Genomic DNA, 16,977 nt, shown 5'->3' on the forward strand with positions numbered 1-16,977 from the left:
TACTACGTGGTACCGATCCCAGAAGCAAAGGTTATGATGTGATGATGTTACAAGAATGTTACATTCTTTCGTTTGTTTTTTGTTTTTGAAATTGAACTAAGGGGCCCAGGCAAGGCAGAGGCCTATTCATCTTGGCCTGCAATCGACAGCTTGTTGTGACTGCCTGCCTCTTGGAGCTGTTATGTCGAACATGTAGCTTAGATAGTCTTGTGAGAAAGCACACGTGTACTGAAGCCGGTGAATTCATTGCCTCTCAAATGTGGTTGCCATGATCAAGCCTACCCTCGTGTGGTATATTGGCCCTCCTCCGTCTACAGGCACCAACTCCTCATCTCCGTTTGCCACAAGCGCCTCGGCCAACGTACATTTCCCAGCATGCTTGAACCCCAATCCCTCGTAAAGCTTGACCGTTACAGTATTCTCAGGTTTAATCATGATCCGCACTCGTATTTGTTTAGGTCTCGGCTTACCATCAGCTCCTTTGTTCTCCCTTAACCATCGAAAGACCTCGGAACACAGCAATTTCGCAATGCCCTTGCCCCGATGCGTTGGTAGCGTGAACAAGCTTAGCATTTGCCACTTTTCCTCCTCGTCGTCTGGAAGCACAGGAGGCTGTTGTGCGTCTTCGGGCAGAAGGTATGTTTGCGCAGCCACAGGGCCGAGCAGAGTAACTTGTCCAACCCACTCGCCTACCTCGTCGCCTGCCGGGCTGGAAGGCGCCTTGGCAGCGCAGATGAATGTCTCGCGACCAGGCAGCTGCAGACGAGACTGCCACCATTCATCTGTGAAACCGGATTCGATCTCGTAGGTTGAAGAAAATGAGCTGGGCGATTGGACTAGGGCTGAGAGACGAAGGGCCTTGTAGTTTTCTGCTAGAGCTGCAACAGACTCAGGCTGGGGATCGACGCGAAAGCATGAGTACTCCATGGTGATGGGTGGTTGAGAATTCCAAGTAAGTTGATGAGAAGGGGTCTGTAGAGACCTGACAGAGGGATTGATATGTATTTAGTGCTAGGTAGGTCCGATTTTCGGGCAGTTTCGGCATAAAGACGCAATACGAGCCAGCTGAACATTCTAAACCGTCCTAACTTGAACGCGTTACGACTACGCTACCAGAAATCTAATTTGAGAAGCAACTGAATTCATCGTGTTGCCTAAAGATAGCACGTGTTTGTCCTACTGCAAAGTTAGAAAAACACTTAACCGCCGGATGAATTAGTCAAACATATAGGTCACCAAATCGATAACTCTACTAGAGAAGATTGATCATCCGAAGCATGATAAACTACTCGATAGATGTAGATACAACACCGAGTACCCGTTCACATTCCAACACCAATGTTGTGTTTGATGTCATATGTGCCGAGCTTTCTTGTCTTACACAGAGCGCTCACATGTATTTTTTGCAAATCATTCACGGAAGTCTGACCAATCGTGTTGAGATGATTTATTCGTCTTCTCATCTTTTCACCAATAGGTATACAAGTAATGTATTACTCGACCGACTACATCGATCCCGAACAATAAACAATGAGCGCTTGCTGATGCGTTGCACTCGTGTGTGTTCCAATCTCGCCGTGATAGGCGCACCTCCATCTACGAGTCGTCCTCGATGTCGACGACAGTCTGTGTCCATTTGCGGGCTGGGACCTTGCGCTTGAACAGAATGTCAATCTCACGGTAGGATCGGTTCTTCATCTCAGGAAGGTAGAAGAATGCAACGACGAAGCAGAAGAAACCAGTTCCAGCCCAGACGTAACCGCACTTGCCACCGAGGTTTGCCTCCTACATGTTGTTAGTAAAAAGTTTATCGTAATATTTGGAGTGGGGTGGTTTCTTACATCAGGGTTGAGCATGTAACTGGAGAGGAAAATGCAAGGGATGTTGACAACGTAGTAGGCACCACGTCCAATACCGGTGGTCAAAGGCCTGAGACGAATCGAAGATGTCTCTCCAATAATGACCCAGGAAGCGGGCGCCGGTCCCAAGGTGAACAGAACAGACACAATCAGACCCAGGGAAGCCTGAGCCAGTGATGCCGCTGTGGAAACACCTACGGATGCTGCGATACCGAGAGCGACAAGGAATCCGACGTTGATGAGCGATCCCCAAACGTAGATGGTTCGTCGGCCGAGGTACGTGGTAAGAATCCAGGACAGCATGACGAAGACCATCTGGAGAGCGGATGTGATCAGACCCAGGGCAAAGGCGGTGTTTACTGAAATACCGGCCTGACGGAAGAAGTAGACGGCTTGGTTGGCAATGAGGTTACCAGTCAAGTTCTGGGCCGCGTAGACACCGCAAACAATCAGAGTTCGGTATCGGTCAGTTCCCTTCCAGAGTTCCAAAAGGTTAGGCTCCTTGACGGACTTCTCAAGGTCGATGGTACGGCGCATCATAGCAACAGCCTCGCTAAGGTTCAGCTGGCCCTTGCGTCCAAGACGTCCGACAGCCTTTTCAGCCTCTGCAAGACGTCCCTTGCGTACTAGCCACCAGGGAGACTCTGGAGCCAAAAAGATAAGGATCGCGAGAGGGGTTGGGAACATCCATTGGAGCGCAATAGGGACCCTAGTTTTTTTGTTAGCAAATTCACGGTTGACACAGGAAGAGATTACGTACCTGTACGCGCTCGAGTCCATCTTGGGGTTGTAGTAGTAAGCAACACCGTTGACGATGATAGCGCCAATGGCCCAGAACATTTGCAACATCTGGGTAGCAGGGGCTCGCAGCTGGATTGGCGTAATTTCACTGCAGTACGCGGGTGCGTTGGCAATGAAGATACCCCATGGAATTCCCTCGAGCAATTGGGAGACGAACATGATGGGGAGCGAGTTGGCGAAGTAGAAGACGAAGATGAAAGCGTTCAGGAGCATGAGACCGGTGATGGTCGCCCAGCGGTATCCGATGCGGCTGGTAAGGGGACCAGCCAGGCAAACACCGATGATGGCACCAAGAGGACCTCCCATCTGAAGCGCTGACTGCCAGCTAGCTGCGATGACCTTGCCCCATGGACGAGCCGGGTCCTCGTGAGTGAGTGCGACACCGTACTCCATTTCGAAGGCGGGAAGGGCGATGAAGTTGCCCATCAGGAAAACACAGTAGGCTTCCATAATCTGTAGATGTTGTTAGCAAGAATTCTTTGGTTGCGAGCTTCCAAAGCGCGGAGACTTACGATAGTGCAAGACATGATGAATGCCCAGAGAGCAGCCATGGGGTAAGCCTTGACAGCTTGCAGCACACCCATATCATGCTCCGCGGTCTCGGCATCCATAGCCTGTGTCTTGTAGAGAGCGGCCTGCGCCTTTTCGTCGAGGGCAGCGGAGTCATCGACGTGCGAGATGGCCTTCTCGACGTGGACGTCGCCGCCATAGTCCTTGTTGGGGCCGACAGCGTCACCCATATTTGCAGATGTGGACCGGGGTAGCAAAAGTGTGGGGTATTAGGAGAGAGAACGATGGCAGGGCAAAGAAAAGAAGAGCAAGAGTTATAGCTCGAGGAAAGGTCCCCACCTTATAAACAGCAGAGTGAAATAGACGCGGGGCTCAAATGTGACCAGGTAGAACGGCATTTAGGCAGGTTGGGATCTGTGTAGTCGCGCTTCAAGCACCCCATCCGCCATCTGTTTTCCCCAAGATAGAACGAGCACGCACCCAGGCAGTGGGCCCTTGTCAGCGCTATGTGCACATGGAACGAAGTCGTGACGCAAATTCCATCAATCACAGCAACTAGCTATCAACATGTTCCTTGCGCGGCCTTGCAAGGGCCCAAGCCGTGCGATTCGGTTGTCACGTCCTCGTCTTCAGAGCGCTGCTACACGGCGAGGGCTCATCCTAGCAGCGGAACGCTCACCAGAAGTGACCGTAGCGTGAAGGGGCGTTTTGGGCCGGCTTGCAGGTGGCTGTTTCTTGTTCGCTCTAGACTTCGTATCGCAGAGGCTGTGGCCTATCAGGTTGCGGTGTGCAAAGCTTTGTTCCGGTGCTAAAATACGCGCGCTATATCCCCGCACCGCTTCAGGCATGTTAACTGGAGAAGACCCGTAATTTATCCGAGTCATCACTAACGCGCCCCAGAGTGCCCTACTCCGGATTTCTCACTCCACCCGACTTCTCCACGCTGGAGGCGGGTCTGATAACACGGCTCTTCTCCACGTTCCGTTGTCGTGAATTGGCGGCCGTCTTGCCACCGGCTACGCACATCTACCAAGAAACTCAATATAAACATGTCTATGGCGTCAGCTCCTTCTTGCATCCCGACGTTGCTATCCCGATACTTCCTTCCTTCCGCCCCATGGGGAGCTAGGTATGGTCCCCGGTATTGAAACATTCGCGGTAGTGATACCCCGAGCAGCACGCCTTCATTTTGCCTCGAAAACGGAAATGTACCGGTGCAGGCGGGCGGAATGCAAAGTTGAGCTTGGTTTCTTCCTTTACAAGCTAGCCGTGGCTTGTCACTATAAGTCTTGGAAACGTCCGCCGACGCGGAGCCGCCGCCGCCTCGCACCACACTGCGAGATGCCGTCCATGTTTGACACGTGCGATCTAGTCAAACTGCAGTAACGTACCATGATTTATCAGATGATTGATCCTGGGGGAGCCTTGCACATTCCAAATGCACCACCAGCAATGTGCGGAGGGGGTTCGCAAATGCGGGGACCATGTTCGGGGCTGCCGTTTGATTTGTGATGGTATGGTACGAGACCTGCAGCCAGGAATTTGGGATTTGGCAGGCGCGGTAGATGGCTCCGAAGCAGCGGTATTGTTCTTTGGGTATTCTGCGTTGTCCCCACATTGCGATGCGGTAACCGAGATTGTTTTCGCACTGGGAGCCTGGAAGGAGCACGTTCTACGACAGGTTTCTCATCTTCACCTCGGTATCGCGTACTGTTTGCCAGCGGTACATCACATTCGCCATGTGATCGATTATATGTGCCGCTCGCTATAGGCGCGTCGCCTGGTACCGCTGAGCACGGGAACACGCAGAGCGCACGAAGGAGAGCTTTGGGGGACACCAGAAAGGTACATGAGTGAGTTTGTGGGCGATATCCAGGATTCTGGGTCGTACTTACCTAGATGGAGTCGAGCGTACTTGGTGACTGCATTCCCAGGCGACTTTTAACGCGTGACCTAATTCTGACTGATTCAGCGCCCTTGTCACAAGCGTGAATCATGAATCGATTTTGATTCGAAAAACAAAACCACACTCAACGCCACTTGCAAAACCCACCACACTTGGTAGCACGAAAAAGCAATCTGACCTTTGTTTCTCTGCTGGTGTCTTGGAGATTCACTAGCTAGCTGTAGAATCTCGTCATGTACGGCACATCACCATGTCAGCTGACTGTCATAGTTTCAACACATCGTGCAGACGCTGAAACCAACCAGAGTTTGCGCTCGTACCTCGAACTGCTCCAGGCGCTCTGCATGATGTCGGACGGGAGAGCGCGACGGGTTGTTGGTGGCGTCTAATATCCGACGTGAAAGATTCGACGACCCCGTGTGCAATCAGATTTCGATTACATCATAGCGACTCTCGCAGCACGACAAAAGCCAGGCCGAACTCAATTGCGCGAGAAATATACCACAGGCGGCATCGTGTTAGTACCATGATGATGAAGTAAGCTTCTGCACATACGGATGCGGCGCAAACAAGATGGACCTGAGTACTCGTCTCACACATCTCAGCATCTGGGCAGCTAGCCAAATTTGGAAGTTTGAAAAGCTGACACTAGACACTCAACATTCAACCTTCAACTCTTTTCGGTTACTTATGCCAGAGGGATTTGATATTGTTCCTGCAGTTGTCTTGGTTGCAATCAACACAACCAATAACGCTCGGATCAATTACATGCAGCCAGATATTCAAAGTACTTGCGACCGCTATCGCCTAGGTACCTGTGGGCGAGACTGTACCTTGAGCAGGAAAGCACATCTTTGCCACTGCGAAAACCGTATCAAATACATATATTTCACCGTTCCAATCGTTAGGACGAGACGCACGATCCAAAGGTTCAACTATACTGCACTTCATCGGCATCGTAACCAGCCAAGCAGCTTCTTTCAGTGTTACAGTTATCGCTGCCGCTATTGAAGCTGCTCGTCTTCAATGCCAGTAGCTACCGCATTGCACTATCAGTCTTTTGTCGTGGCGCCGTGGGCTCTAGTCTCGGGAATATTGAAGATGTTTTCTCGAGCCGTACAGCCAAACACTACAACAAGGACCATCGATGACACTGCAGTAGTACAGCAATTTGGCATTAATCTGGTAGATCTTTGAACGATCCTTCATCATCCCTGAATACATCAAAGTCACCCACTCTCATTTCCCACCAACGCCACAAGATACTCGTTTATAGTGGCTGGTCTTGCCAACATGTCCACACCGAATTCAGGTTCTCTCGTCCATTTGAACGATGTCTGGATTCAGGGTGATAGAGAGCGAGTATATTGATTCCAAAGGAGCAGAAAAAGTCGCTGCACAGAGTCCCATTGTGACATCTACAGACCAAGAAAGGACGCCTGTTGCTCAAATTTCAACGAGAGGGAGTAATGCCCCCAAGCATAGCTTGCTGCATGTTGGGCCTTGTCTGTGGTAAGACTTAAGAGAGATACAAGTATATTCGGGGGCACATATATGAGACGAAAGAAGTAGAGGGGGTAGTGGTGGGTTCGTGACATAACGTCTGTAGTGGAGTTGTCTTCCACAGTGAATGTTTTTGTTGATACAGGTACATATGCATGTACACGAGACATGACTACGTGTACAATTTACTATCATCTCCTCATGCTACCTCTTCTCGGCAACTGAGAACAATAAAGTGAAACTTTTTCAGAGCACCCAAACCTTGTTCAGCACATCCTAAAAGAATTTCATAGAAGTCATATACTGCCTAGAGCCTTCAAGATATCTTCCTCCTTAAAACATTAGATGCAAGAAATATATCGCCTGAAAACTACTTAACTAGGTGATGATATATCGAAGTGCCGATTGCTTGGGATATTTGTGCAGCTTAGGACCCAATCGTCTTAATTCATCTGTTTTTGAGTGTGCCGAGTTGTTTTTTATGTGCCTTGAAAGAGCTTCGCTGACAATCACGCATCGCGTTTGATGGCCATAAATCGCATTTTAAGATTGGGGTACATTCTAGAGAAGGACTGAGGTTCACCAATGTCGAACAAACACCCAGCATACTGCATCGACATGACCAAGAAAGAGGAATGCTCATTTGAAGTAGCATCACGCACCTCCAGGGCTGCATCATTCTGGCGGCTGAACAGAAATTGTACGAGACAAGATTTCCTGCCACGAACTGTGCTACGACAAGACCTGAGAAATGCCGGATTACTATCGATTATTTGCGAGTATCGAAATCATGGTTCTGGGGTTGTAACGCCATCATATTCAGATATACAGATACCGCGTTCGTGACTCCACCATGTCAACTGAATCGATATGCATATTTTCTTCTTCTGGCTCAATAGCACATCGGATAGCCCAGTGGTCAGTGCATGTGCGGTGATCCATTCACAACTCCCAAGGGCTTTACACGACATTGCAAAGCGAATGGCGCCTTAGTAGCGTAGTGACAAGGTATTTTCAACAGATTCAATGCTCTCTTCGTGCTCGCCGTGTCAGAAGGCTGGGCGCGAAACCCTTCTTCGACCCCCAACCGTTGACATCTGTGCAAGAGAGTTGAAAAAGAAGCACACTGTTTCCGTCTCACCTTATACTGGTATGGGGACACAATGCAGCGTGTCCAGCCTACAGTTCCACTATGGTTACGTTCCCAACAGTCCCTCCGACGTTGAAGATTTTTGTTTCGCTATAAGTACTACGTTCGCGGTCTGGCCGCTACTACTGAAACCAACGGTGCTTTTGATACCAAAACTGTACTACTTTTTATGAAGTAGCGTTTCAACCACCACTTTCTCAGGTATATCAAAGCTAAATGTCAATTCTGCGTGTGTTTGCGAGTGCGCTCCACAGACTTGGGATCTGCAGCATCCAGCTTTGTTCCGGTTCGATTCGTGTGAGCAGTTTTGCGGCTATTGGAAGTCTGACTAAGATTATATGTGACATAAGAATCGTTGTCTTTTGACAGCGAACCCCTGATTCTAGACTCTTCGTAATCCTCCGTAGAATAGGGATTCGTTTGAGCTGTCCGGGATCATTGACATGAAAGCACAGCTGTTTTACTACATTTGAAAACAGCTTTCCTCGCTCGCACATCAATAGACATGTAAGTCCGCGCCGGCGAAAATTTCGACCGGTACTTCCTAGGGCCTCGGCTACTAGGAATCGAGAAGCATCGATGTCTGACGAAAATGATGAATAGGAGATGACAGTCAATATGATATGGAGAGGGCTACGAAGACGCGCAAACTTCATCTAATAACTCGACAGTGGATGCCGGCGCATCAGGGAAGGGAAAAATCGAACGATTCCTCCCTTGGCTGGCTGCATAGATTGTTCGACTCTTGCTTTCTCCGACGCGCCGGCGTGTACTCGTATGTTGATCAGCATCCGGGTCTCACTCCACGCCACTAAACCCCTGGCCAAGCCCGCAGGGTGCAACGCCACGGATCCTTAGGCTGCGATCCTTCATGCCAATGCAGAGAATTCGGGACTATCAGACGTGGTTCGTGGATGATCTCCTTCAATACGCTGCGTCCAGTCAAACACGTTTGGTTTCAGGGTGCTTGTTGGAGCGGAGATTCAATGGCGGAGAGCCATTATCCGGGACATGTTTACACCGAAGGCCTCCGAATTGCGCCTAAGGATAATTTTACCTAGGCACCAGAGACAGCTGCCTGTGTCGATACTGCGCGTAAGCTCCAAGGAAAGATGGCGTGGTACTGTGATGACCGGCGTCATATAATATGACTTTTCAAAGTAGCGGCTTATGGTAGGCAGGGTTGTTGTTGATCGAACCGCAAACCTTATGTGCGTGAGATGAGGTATGCAGGATGTCATAGTGCAAAAATGTACCGTGTGGAAGCGACGCTATTGCTTACAACCTTTGCACGACGATCAACAAGGCTGGAGTGATGCGCAAAGCGCTCGTGCGTCCCTTGGGTGCGGAAATAGCCAGAGATTGCTTCTAGAAAAGCAGTACCACCAGCCTGCGCCGCGGGCGAATATCGATACACTCTATACACCTTGGCGCGCTGGAAGCTTGGTATGGCACAGTGGTACAGATGTAGCGAATCGACAGCCAACAATAGATTGAGTGATTCTCGTATTGGCCGCAAAACCAGGTTGGCGGTCGCGCACCGATTCCCATCTATCAAGGGGAAGTGGACGCGGGCTGATGAAGCGCTCAGAGGCTTGCCGGCCCTAGACGGATGAATTCGAGCCGTCAGAGCGCCGGTCGTCGAGGAAAGGTTTGGGAACTTTGGGGAAAGATCGGGCGCTATCGGACGCTTGGCCTACCTTAATTTTCGACCGGTTCCGGACGACCCCTCAAATCGCGTGCTAGGCAGCTGCCAGTTTATGGTGCGACGCTCCGATGGCGCAGTTCTGGACTTGCGGCTCAGAGCACGTGGGCCTGCTATCGCTTCATCGCTTCGCATTCGGCAGGTGGCGGGCTGAAAGCGACCAGATGGTTGCAGCGAAGGGCAAAGATTGCGAGTGGACACGTTGCGCATGTGAAGCTGATCTGAGCGGATTCATAATATGAGCAAATCATCGCTGACGGGGCAGTGCGACTCATGCTTGGGAGGGGGTGTGCCTTTGGCGAGGGCCGAGCCCCAGGGATAGCAGCGGAAAGGAAATTATGCTTAAGTCTGCGCCAACCTTATCTGCTACCTTGCAGATGTAAGCGAAACATGCGATTACTGAGCGCGCAGATCACCGTCTATTCACGCACATGGCAATTTGGAGCAGTAAAGCTTGCTCGCGAGGAAACAGACGGGTTCTCTTCGAACTTGCGGTTGGCTTGAAGAGAAGGATGGATGAGCAACTCCGACTCCAAGATGACTTCATCCGGCATGTGGAGAAGCCAACGCTGGGCGGGCTTGACAAGTCGGATGACGCGGCTTTTGGATGAGTGTGCTGATAAGACAAGCAGCGGGCGTTGTCGTGAACGTGGTGAAGTGCGGCCTTGGCCACTCATAGAAACAACAATCCTGACCACTACTTGGCAGGCTTGAGCGTGACTGCGCCAATGGATCGGATTCGGGCCTTTAGCTTTCTCAGGCAGCTGAGACGCTAGGTTCCATGGCGTCTCGCACGAGTACTCGGTTCACACTCTATCGTCTTGGGCAAGTCTTGACGATGAGGAGAAGGTCCGCTGCCAACGTGGTAGACCATGTTGCGGAGTCTCGCGGGAAGTTAGATATCGTCATTGACAAAGCACTGCCACACAGTGACTGTACCCAAGTGACGAATCTCGACAGCTTGGTTATACAAGTATTCCTTGTGGATACGTATATGCGATGGGCCGGTGATACCGCCAGCGTGGGTAAGTCGGATGCTCATGGGACGGCAGTACTGTAAGCTCAAACCGCAGGCACCAAGCTTAATCAAAGTGGTGGCCGAGCACTTAAGCGAATGAGCTGAGAAGCAGCAAGCGCTGGATTACGTTATGGTGGATCGGAGCGGATGTCTGGTCCAAGAGCGGAGTGAAGCCTGTGAAGCTGAGGCCTGGTTGGCGGGTGCAGTCTCCACGCGACGCAGCAAGTTTTTGCGGCCAGTTGTTTGCTTGCATGTGCCAAAGACAAACATAGTGCACTTTGGAGGGGCAGGCGGCACAAGATGGCTATACGTTAGCCGGGCCGTGAACGTGATCCTTCGCTACACCAAGGAAGCTCCTTTCTCCTGGGGGCGCAGAAGTGTGTCCGCTTCCAAGGGCGCCGCCGAGCGCACGACAGGTGGGGATTTCTTAGAGGACCGAAGCCAAGCATGCCATGGCCTGCCACAATCTGAAGCCGACGCAAAAGTGAGTTGGTTTTGGGACGACACGGACGTTTGGAACGCCTTGGCTGTGCTTGGTGTATTGCAGCTAGCGGGGCCAAGGACGACAAGTCGGATTGACGGACTGATGGGCCACACCGCGAAGTCTTGGGAGGTGTCAGCACCGGGATGGTTGTGGATCCGCCAAGGGATCGAAGGCTTGTCGAAAATAAAGATTCGTTTAGAGTTATCCAGGTGCTAAAGCTTGGCTGATCGAGGCCAACGCCGCCAGGCGCTGGGTCGGACTGGGCGCGCCGTGGCTTGGGCATGTGCGAGCCGCTAGCATATGGCAGCGCGCAGCAGACGCCGGAGCGTGTCTGTGGACGGAGACGGACTTGTTTGGTGGCACAGGGCAGCATGGTCGATATTGGGGGGCTGTGTGCGCGGGTGGGCTCTTCTCTTGGGTCGACGCTCCTGGGCTGGCTCCGCTCGCTGCTGGAACGGAGGGCCAGTGAGCAGCTAACGAGGGTCCAAATAAAGCTTGTCGCGCGCCTTATTTCGCTATCAGACGCCACTCCACGTCTCGGCGGGCGATCAGGAAGACGACCTCAGCGCCCAGAAAGGGCCAGAGACGCCAAAGGAGCATTGCTGGGTCCCAAGGCCGCGCTGCTGCTGCGAGTACATGAGGGCCCACGACTGCTGCTGCCTTTCCAAAAGTTTCGCCCTCCGACCCATCTTCCCCAGCTTCCGTCACCCAACGCCGCCTCCCCTACCAAGTGGACCACTGCCGCGCAACGCCTGTCCATACGCTGACTCTGTTTCATTGCCGGCCCGTTTCACGTCACTGGGCCTCGACACGCTTCATCTCATCCCACTGCCCCATATAGACGCTGCGCGCCGCGGCTTTGTAGACACTGCTCGTCACAGTCACACACGCCCTACTGTAAGTCTCTATTTATGTCTCTCTTGTATCCGCCTGCGGGCCTCTGTCTGCGCCCGTCTTCGCTTCGCTGTTTCTTGGTTTGCTACATTCCGACTTTTATGCGTGCCCACTGCCACATTTTCCGACTTTGCCGGACACCCTGCACCCCAAGGCCACTAAAGCCGTCGCATTGCCTTGAATTCAAGCAACCCACTGCGCACTCTGGACTAACGCAAGTCGATTAGCATCGATGAGGTCTTGACGCCTCGACACTATCACCATCACATTCCCTCTACAAACACACCACAATGGAGACCTACCACGGACATGTGCGCACGCCAAACGATGCCATCATATTGTTTGAGGCCTGCCGCATCGGCATACTACCGCGAGTGCAGCGCCGCCTATCCGAGAAGGAACGCCAGCAGATCAAGTCTGGCTCAGTATTTGTATGGGACGAGCGCGAGGCTGGCATGAGACGGTGGACCGACGGAAAGTCGTGGAGTGCGAGTCGCGTGTCTGGCAGCTTCCTGACCTACCGCGAGATGGAGGGCAAGCGAGGAGGCAGCGCAGTGCCCACAGCCCCCGTGGCTAAGAGAGCAAGTGGAAAGTCGCCAGACGGTTCCGGCTCTGGCGACTCAGAGGGCGAGGGACCCGACGGCTACCGGTACAAGCCCGATGGCCTGATGAAGCAGTCCTTCAGCATAACCACCCAGAGCGGACAGCACCTCCACCTCATCAGCTACTACTCGCGATCAAACTCCAACAACCTCCCACAGCCCACCAACGACGCGCAACTGCGACACATCCGCCCCCCAAAGAACATGTACCCGGAATCGGCCGTGAACGAAACCCAGACTGTGCCGGCTGTCACTCGCGGCCCCATGCCTGGCTCACCATACAGCGCACCTGGGCATAGCATGGCACCTTCCTCGCCGTACACTCGCGGCGGTCCTGTCGCACCCATGTACGCAGTCCCGGTCTATCCTCCCACGCCGCCAAATGGCACGCCTCCGCTATACTATTCCCAGCATCCCTACTTCTACCCCGGTGTTATCTATGCCCAGCCCCAATACCACCCGCAACACGTCTTCGATCGTCCACCCCCGCCAATGCCACATCCTCACGCTCCTCAAGGCCACCATCCTATGCTCATGCAGCACCCCGCCTACGCCGCGCATGCCGCACACGCTGCTCAGCAATACATGGCGACACCACCGATCCGCCATCCCTCCACATCTGAGCAGGCTCAACACCTACACCTTCAGCGCTCCAGTGCACCCGCGCCTCCTCCAGCGCCCGCACCAGTGATTCCCGAGCAAGGCCCCCAGCTTCCTGCCATCAACGGTGCCGCTGCCGCTGCCGCCGCCGCAAATGCGAACAAGCCACCAACTCCAGAGCCTTCGGACAAGTCAGAATCACGAGCACCCGAGTCAACTAGCGCAGCCCCAGCAGCATCCAGACCACTTCCTACTCTGGGATCGCTCCTCAACGGCGAGAACCAGGATAAGGACAACCAAAACAACAGCCGTTCAGGCAGTCGCAGCCCTAACACCGCAACGAGGTTTCCCCGAGACTTGGCGCCAGAAAGACTTGCCAAGAACAGCACTGCCGCAGATAGCAGCGCGCTGAACAAACTCAACAGCGTGTTCGTGCGATCATAGCAACGTGTCGCGGTCTATGTCTTATTCTTCATCTCCTGCTGCAAAGTGGCATTCACTTCTTCTTCTTCTTCTTCTTCTTTCTGACATTTCTTTCCTGTACTCTTTATTCTTTCCGAGTACGGGAGGTTGTCCAAAGCATTTACGAATTGCATATGGGCGGCGTTCGGGTATCACGGCTACATGCACAATCATGATAAGCCTGGGGCTGGGGACAAATGGGATGCGCGATATTTAGTATCGGCCGATATTCGGACCTGGAGTTATATGGTGTTCTGTGTTGCTGTCACAACTTTGTTTGTCACGAAGTTTATGGTTTAACGGTAGCTACAAGGTGCTTGCTCTGCAAATTCAAACTTCAAGCTTTAAGCAACCATTATATGTTCTTCGCAAATTAGTGCTTTCCTCGTGCTCAGACGTCTGCTCTGGTAGTTCAACGTTGCTTTATGCTTAACATGTCTAATCGCGGCTAGCGATAAGCTTTCAGCACTGACACCACCACCATTACTCGCCCGCTCCTTCACACGACCAGCACGCAGCCAAGCTCACTATCATACCAAGCCCAACTCTTGCAGTACCTTGTCTTGCGCCTCTGCTGAGCTTCATCGCGCCAATTACCCAATATCTCCGATCTTTCGGAGTAGCCTCCCGACGCAGCTTCCTGTTGTGGAAGGTCACTTGTCTATCATGTAGCGCTTTCGCTGATGGCTGGCCTATCTTAAATAGCCCGCGGATCAACGCTCTTGATACCCCGCAGTGGTACGGCCATAGCATACACAGATGCGAGCGTATCGCGCTTGGGCAGGGGTAGCTTATCAACAAGGATGGACGTCAACGGCGCATTGAGCCATCAGTTATCGTTCTGTCGGCCTGCTTGCCTCTGTTGACATCTTTTATGCGACGGCCGGTATATGAGCTTATGAAAGAAGACATTTCCCGAGTGTAACTTCGCGCCTCTGTTCCCTTTGGTTGGATTTACTTCCAGCCTGTTTTGCTATTCGAACAACGACGCGGAGACAATACGCCATGGCGTCTGCCGCAGACCATCCACCTTCACACACAATGTCGCCACCGCATCCCGCGCCGACAGATGTTGAGAAAGAAGCAATTGTTGAAAACAAAAGCACAGTCATCAAACAGGTTCTCGATGAGAAACTGTTGAAACATTCGCATGATGCCGACGCGGCGATGAAGGCGTACGAGGGAATGGAGGGCCAGGTTGTGGAGTTGACAGAGGAGAAGAGCAAGGCGCTATTGAGCAAAATTGATATGCACATGATGCCTGTAAGTTTCCTGTTCTTCTGTGGTATCTTTGTAAATCATCAACGCTGACTACCGAACTCTGCAGATTATGTGTATTGTGTATGGCTTGAACTACCTTGACAAGACGACATTAAGTTATGCAAGTATCATGGGCCTGAAACTCCCTCCTTCGGACAACAAGCTAGCTTCTGGTATCGGTCTAGTTGGGGACCAGTACTCGTGGCTAGGTAGCATGTTCTACTTTGGATATATCGCTTGGGAATATCCTACTACACGTTTACTCCAAGTTCTGCCGCTGGGAAAATACTGTATGTCACTTTCATCTCTTCTGTCTTGATATTCGTGAGGTCGAAAGTCGGACTTGACTAACATGGTATCAAAGCTGCATTCAACATCATCATGTGGGGCCTTGTCCTAGCCTGCTTCGCCGCAGTCGAAAACTACGCCGGGGCGATCGCCATTAGGTTTTTCCTCGGCGTCTTCGAATCAGCAGTAACGCCTGGTTTCGCCCTCTTCACGTCGCAATGGTACACCAAGAAGGAACAGGGTTCACGTACGGGTATCTGGTTCAGTTTCAATGGCTTTGCGCAGATATTCGGCGGGTGTCTTGCGTACGGCATTGCTGTCGGCTGTCGGAAGTCGGGTACTACCTTGGAGCCGTGGAAGATTGTCTTCCTAGTCACCGGACTACTCACAATGTGTCTGGGCATCGCGTTCCTGTGGATCGTACCCGATAACCAACTGAACTGTAGGTGGTTGAGCAAGGAAGATCGAATTTTGGCGATCGAGCGGATTAGGATTAATGCGCAAGGTGTGGGTAACAAGCACTTCAAGTGGTACCAGTTGAAAGAGGCGCTGCTTGACCCGTTGAGCTGGGCATTCTTCTTCTATGCTTTGATTGCTGATATACCTAACGGTAAGATACTGTGCTCACGTCCTTGCGAGCATCAACGCTAATAGATTTTCAAGGTGGGTTATCAAACTTCTTTTCCCAGCTTATTGTCGGCTTCGGATACACGGCCGAAGAGTCTCTTCTCTACGGAACACCGGGTGGGGCAGTCGAAGTCGTCTTTCTTATCGCCTGCGGCTGGGCCGGCGATAAATACGGCTACCGTATCCTCATATCCATGATCGGTCTGTGTACCGCTATGCTTGGCATGATCCTCATCGTTGCACTTCCGCTGTCCAACAACTCCGGTCGTCTCGCTGGCTACTACTTGACGCAAGCTAGCCCTACCGCTTTTGTTGCTTTGCTCAGTCTCATCTCGAGTAACGTAGCAGGATACACAAAGAAGACGACCGTGGCGGCTATGTACCTGATTGGTTACTGCGTTGGAAATATCATTGGTATGTACCACAAATATACTTCCTTGAGACCGAGGGAGCACAGACTGATATGATCATCGTGTATAGGTCCACAGACATTCCGTCCCCAAGATGCGCCTCGTTTCGTCTCCGCCGAGATCACCATCATCGTCTGCTGGGGTGTTTGTTTGGGCATCTTGACTTTCATTCACTTCTACTGCGTGTGGCAGAATAAGAAGAAGGCACAGATTCGCGCGGCACCTGAATACGTGAAGCTCGACAACCAAGAGTAAGTTCAAACGTGAGATGTTGCGGATCGGATCAGTAAAGCTAATCATGCACATAGGTGGCTTGATCTTACGGATCGGGAGAATCCAGAATTCATTTACACGTTGTAGCAACATATTCGATAGGGAATGAAACTGGTTCGAGATGAAGAATTGACCAAAGTCATACACTTGGCATACCCTGGCAGTCTTGATGTAAGCAAGGATGACTGCTACATACTACACCAGACGTAGGAAACCAATAGATTCTGCCCAGCAACAAATGGAAGTCTGTCTTATCGATCGCCATCTCCGCCCAACCTATTTGTAGTCTTTATGCCACCGTCAATATCCTCCCCCTCGAGTCCAACGCCCAGTTGACCTCCAAGCCAGACTCGTCAATGCTCCGCGTCTTCATTTGTGTCCACATTCCCTCTTTCACCTCAATCCCCCCTTCTCTCTCTCTACCCAACTCTTCCAACAACTTACCAAGCCTGCTATCAACCATTCCCAACCAAATTCTCACAGCCTCGCCTTCCACTCTTGCCCGCCTAGTCATCCACCAAAGCGTGCCATCCTGACACATTTGATACCACCAACCCAACAAAAACACTGCCTTTGAATCCTTCTGCTCCAGCAACTCCAAAAACTCCGGCGTGCTAAACGCCGT

The 16,977-nt window shown here is 51.9% G+C and overlaps 5 protein-coding genes across 5 annotated transcripts; 3 read left to right on the top strand and 2 right to left on the bottom strand.

Moving 5' to 3' along the window:
• Positions 1 to 17: 17 nt before the first annotated feature.
• ACET3X_007430 (uncharacterized protein) lies at positions 18 to 968 on the bottom strand. The gene has a single exon (XM_069453575.1). It carries the CDS (start codon positions 925 to 927, stop codon positions 244 to 246), a length of 684 nt encoding a protein of 227 aa, XP_069304593.1. The 5' UTR covers positions 928 to 968; the 3' UTR covers positions 18 to 243.
• A 482-nt stretch (positions 969 to 1,450) lies between these two features.
• ACET3X_007431 (uncharacterized protein) lies at positions 1,451 to 5,070 on the bottom strand. Its single transcript, XM_069453577.1, has 4 exons — positions 3,173 to 5,070; positions 2,620 to 3,113; positions 1,842 to 2,568; positions 1,451 to 1,785 (listed from the first exon to the last, which is right to left on the bottom strand). The coding sequence occupies exons 1-4, from the start codon at positions 3,398 to 3,400 to the stop codon at positions 1,597 to 1,599; spliced, it is 1,638 nt and encodes a 545-aa protein (XP_069304594.1). The 5' UTR covers positions 3,401 to 5,070; the 3' UTR covers positions 1,451 to 1,596.
• Positions 5,071 to 11,572: 6,502 nt separating this feature from the next.
• Positions 11,573 to 12,066, top strand: ACET3X_007432 (uncharacterized protein; the record flags this gene model as incomplete). The annotated part of the gene is made up of 2 exons (XM_069453578.1): positions 11,573 to 11,833; positions 12,058 to 12,066. 2 exons carry the CDS (start codon positions 11,573 to 11,575, stop codon positions 12,064 to 12,066), a joined length of 270 nt encoding a protein of 89 aa, XP_069304595.1.
• A 54-nt stretch (positions 12,067 to 12,120) lies between these two features.
• Positions 12,121 to 13,476, top strand: ACET3X_007433 (uncharacterized protein; the record flags this gene model as incomplete). The annotated part of the gene is made up of 1 exon (XM_069453579.1): positions 12,121 to 13,476. One exon carries the CDS (start codon positions 12,121 to 12,123, stop codon positions 13,474 to 13,476), a length of 1,356 nt encoding a protein of 451 aa, XP_069304596.1.
• A 1,059-nt stretch (positions 13,477 to 14,535) lies between these two features.
• On the top strand, positions 14,536 to 16,439 carry ACET3X_007434 (uncharacterized protein; the record flags this gene model as incomplete). Its single annotated transcript, XM_069453580.1, has 6 exons — positions 14,536 to 14,757; positions 14,822 to 15,044; positions 15,119 to 15,652; positions 15,706 to 16,083; positions 16,150 to 16,330; positions 16,388 to 16,439. 6 exons carry the CDS (start codon positions 14,536 to 14,538, stop codon positions 16,437 to 16,439), a joined length of 1,590 nt encoding a protein of 529 aa, XP_069304597.1.
• Between the last annotated feature and the right edge of the window lie 538 nt (positions 16,440 to 16,977).

Source organism: Alternaria dauci, chromosome 7 (genome assembly GCF_042100115.1).
Source record: "Alternaria dauci strain A2016 chromosome 7, whole genome shotgun sequence".
Lineage (NCBI taxonomy): Eukaryota > Fungi > Ascomycota > Dothideomycetes > Pleosporales > Pleosporaceae > Alternaria > Alternaria dauci.

Coding starts and splice junctions, on each gene's coding strand:
- ACET3X_007430 (XM_069453575.1), bottom strand. CDS start 927: ATGGAGTACTCATGCTTTCGCGTCGATCCCCAGCCTGAGTCTGTTGCA.
- ACET3X_007431 (XM_069453577.1), bottom strand. CDS start 3,400: ATGGGTGACGCTGTCGGCCCCAACAAGGACTATGGCGGCGACGTCCAC. Junction 3,114..3,172: donor TCATCATGTCTTGCACTATC/GTAAGTCTCCGC, acceptor CAACATCTACAG/ATTATGGAAGCCTACTGTGT. Junction 1,786..1,841: donor GTTACATGCTCAACCCTGAT/GTAAGAAACCAC, acceptor AACAACATGTAG/GAGGCAAACCTCGGTGGCAA.